This window comes from Penaeus chinensis, chromosome 23, assembly GCF_019202785.1.
Source record: "Penaeus chinensis breed Huanghai No. 1 chromosome 23, ASM1920278v2, whole genome shotgun sequence".
Taxonomy (NCBI): domain Eukaryota; kingdom Metazoa; phylum Arthropoda; class Malacostraca; order Decapoda; family Penaeidae; genus Penaeus; species Penaeus chinensis.
The window spans coordinates 16882658-16885157 of record NC_061841.1 but is presented as its reverse complement, the minus strand read 5'-3'; the positions used below and the strand labels follow the sequence as shown (position 1 = coordinate 16885157).

Here is a 2500-nt window from a genome sequence, read left to right as displayed (position 1 = left end):
CTCTCTCTCTCTCTCTCTCTCTCTCTCTCTCTCTCTCTCTCTCTCTCTCTCTATCTCTCTCTCTCTCTCTCTCTCTCTCTCTCTCTCTCTCTCTCTCTCTCTCTCTCTCTATATATATATATATATATATATATGAATATGTGTGAGTGGTTCCCGATGTGTATGACTAGCCAAACGTACCCTTAGTAAGTTTCTATCCTAGTGAGTCGCAATTACATTCTTCCTGGCCCTTTACTATTTTTTCTTTTCTTTATAATTATGACTTTGAATTTCATTTTCACTTATTTTACAACTTCATTCATATAACATTCATTGACTGTTTATATCTTGTACTTTCCCAAACTTAACGATTTCCCAACGACCTTACCATTTCCCGTGAGATAATCATATCAGTCCTGAATCACTGATAAGAATATAATGTGATGATATAACTGATAATGATAATGATTGTCCTAAGGATATCAATAATGGTGAATCTTGTACCATAATACCCTGCCGAAAAAGAGCTCAAAATTGATATTGGCGTAGAAGATGTACTTGACTTGTTGATAACCCTTTCATGTCAACAAATTCGACCAAAACGATATAGCGCTGAATACACGATCCCGTCATAGGATAATGTCCATTTAACCAACCTGATCTTAGTTTGTGACAATGAAAACTATGCTGTTATTAGGATGGGGAAATATGCTTTGCTTCATTAATAAGTACATATGGTTATTTAAATGAAAATCAAAGTTTGTTTCCTGCGAAGTATTTGAAACTAATAATTCTGGCCAAATAACTCGCAATTTTACGTTTCTACAGCCAACTTTCCTCATTAATTTTATTACTGGTTATAAACTATTAATTTTTGGGTTCATTTACAATGACCGTTTCGAGATCTACACCTTTTCACCGAAAAAAATATATGAATCTATTTACAGCGTGTGGGAATATCACGTGACCACATTGCATCACGTGACCACGCCGTGACAAAAGTTAGTCAGTTCGACAAGTTACAATTTCGTTAAGTAAACTGATTTCCAAAATGGATTGTTCACCGCCATCCGTTATTGCAGAACTTGATACCCTTCTTTATGCAACTAATGAAATCGTTTGAAACTGTCATGAACATTTTCCTCATCAAGCATGGAAAAATAGCATGTGTCTATCGGTCCCTCAGGACGAACATGGGAATTTCTCACGTAAGGTTCTTATCAACCTTTGAGATAAGGCGTATATGGACGTACGTGCATACATTTATAACATTGAATAAAAATACAGGAACAGCTATATGAATACCTGTCATAATCATACATAGCGCAAATATATATATATATATATATATATATATATATATATATATATATATATATATGTGTGTGTGTGTGTGTGTGTCTATGTTTACACACGTTGGAAAAATGTACACAGTATACATAAACACACACTCATATATATGTATATATATATATATATATATATATATATAATCACACAAACTAAATGATTTATAATAATCTAATAATTTGTTGACCAGGCAGCTAATTTTTACGCGTACATGAACATCATCATATTGTTCACATTTCAGAAAATGAAAAATTTATATAAACATATTAACGTTCCAACACAATTTCTCAAATTTATATTCTCTCATTCATACTGTAGCTATAAATTCATGTTGTTATCTCAGAACACACCACTAGAAAAAAAACTGTCTTGGCAGAAAAGAAAAAAAGGCAATAAAAATAAGCATTTTACCGTGATTTTTGTAGATATCTATGTACCGAAATAAACACCACTGTACCGACCGTAGATAAGGCTGCGTGAGTTCCCTGAGACTCTATATAAAAAGTGAAGGTAGTACACGTTCAAAGTCAGACACAGCATCATGGGTTCGGCAGGACTGTACAGGTAATTCAATCGTCAGAGATATATTTTTCTGTTTGATCTCGGGCTGACGAGACATGTGTATCAAAAGGTCTTAATTTAAAATATGTGAATTATTTTTATTGAAAAACTTAGTCTCTCACATATACATTGTTTCATTTTTTTCTCACAAACGCTATTTACAGCTGTCTTGCTGTTTACGAAGAGGGAAAGGTATTCAAATGCTTAAATGCCCTTTTCTGTTTGTCTCCTCTCCCTCGTTCTCTTCCTCTCTCCTTCTCTGTCACACACACCCTTTACCCAACCCTGTATAACGTTTCCATTCCCCTTTCCTCAGCTTGGTGTTGGTGTTGCTATGGGCGGGCGGCGGGCGCGCGGGCGTCGGCTACGAGAACCCCGCGTGCGACGGGAAGACGGTCATCGTGCACCTGTTCGAGTGGAAGTGGACCGACGTCGCCCTCGAGTGCGAGAGGTTCCTCGCCCACGCCGGCTACTGTGGCGTCCAGGTGCGTGTGCGGGGCTGCTGGTGACTGACCGGCTCGCGAGTCTGGCGGAGTGCGCTTCGTTGCGTTCGCATTTGTTGTTTTCATCAGTATCAAATTCATCAGTACAATACTACACTAAGTATATA

The 2500-nt window shown here is 37.1% G+C and overlaps 2 protein-coding genes across 2 annotated transcripts in view; one reads left to right on the top strand and one right to left on the bottom strand.

The window, feature by feature from the left end:
• The window catches only part of LOC125037680 (proteoglycan 4-like), a gene marked incomplete at its 3' end in the record, with an annotated part of 13847 nt that extends 11975 nt beyond the window's left edge, over positions 1 to 1872 (bottom strand). The window contains exon 1 of the mRNA XM_047630875.1: positions 1791 to 1872. Coding sequence (XP_047486831.1) covers positions 1791 to 1872 — 82 coding nt within the window. The remainder of the gene's footprint in view (positions 1 to 1790) is intronic.
• The window catches only part of LOC125037473 (alpha-amylase-like), an 11695-nt gene continuing 10941 nt past the window's right edge, over positions 1747 to 2500 (top strand). Inside the window, exons 1-2 of the mRNA XM_047630620.1 lie at positions 1747 to 1893; positions 2207 to 2375. Coding sequence (XP_047486576.1) covers positions 1871 to 1893; positions 2207 to 2375 — 192 coding nt within the window. The 5' untranslated portion in view covers positions 1747 to 1870. The remainder of the gene's footprint in view (positions 1894 to 2206; positions 2376 to 2500) is intronic.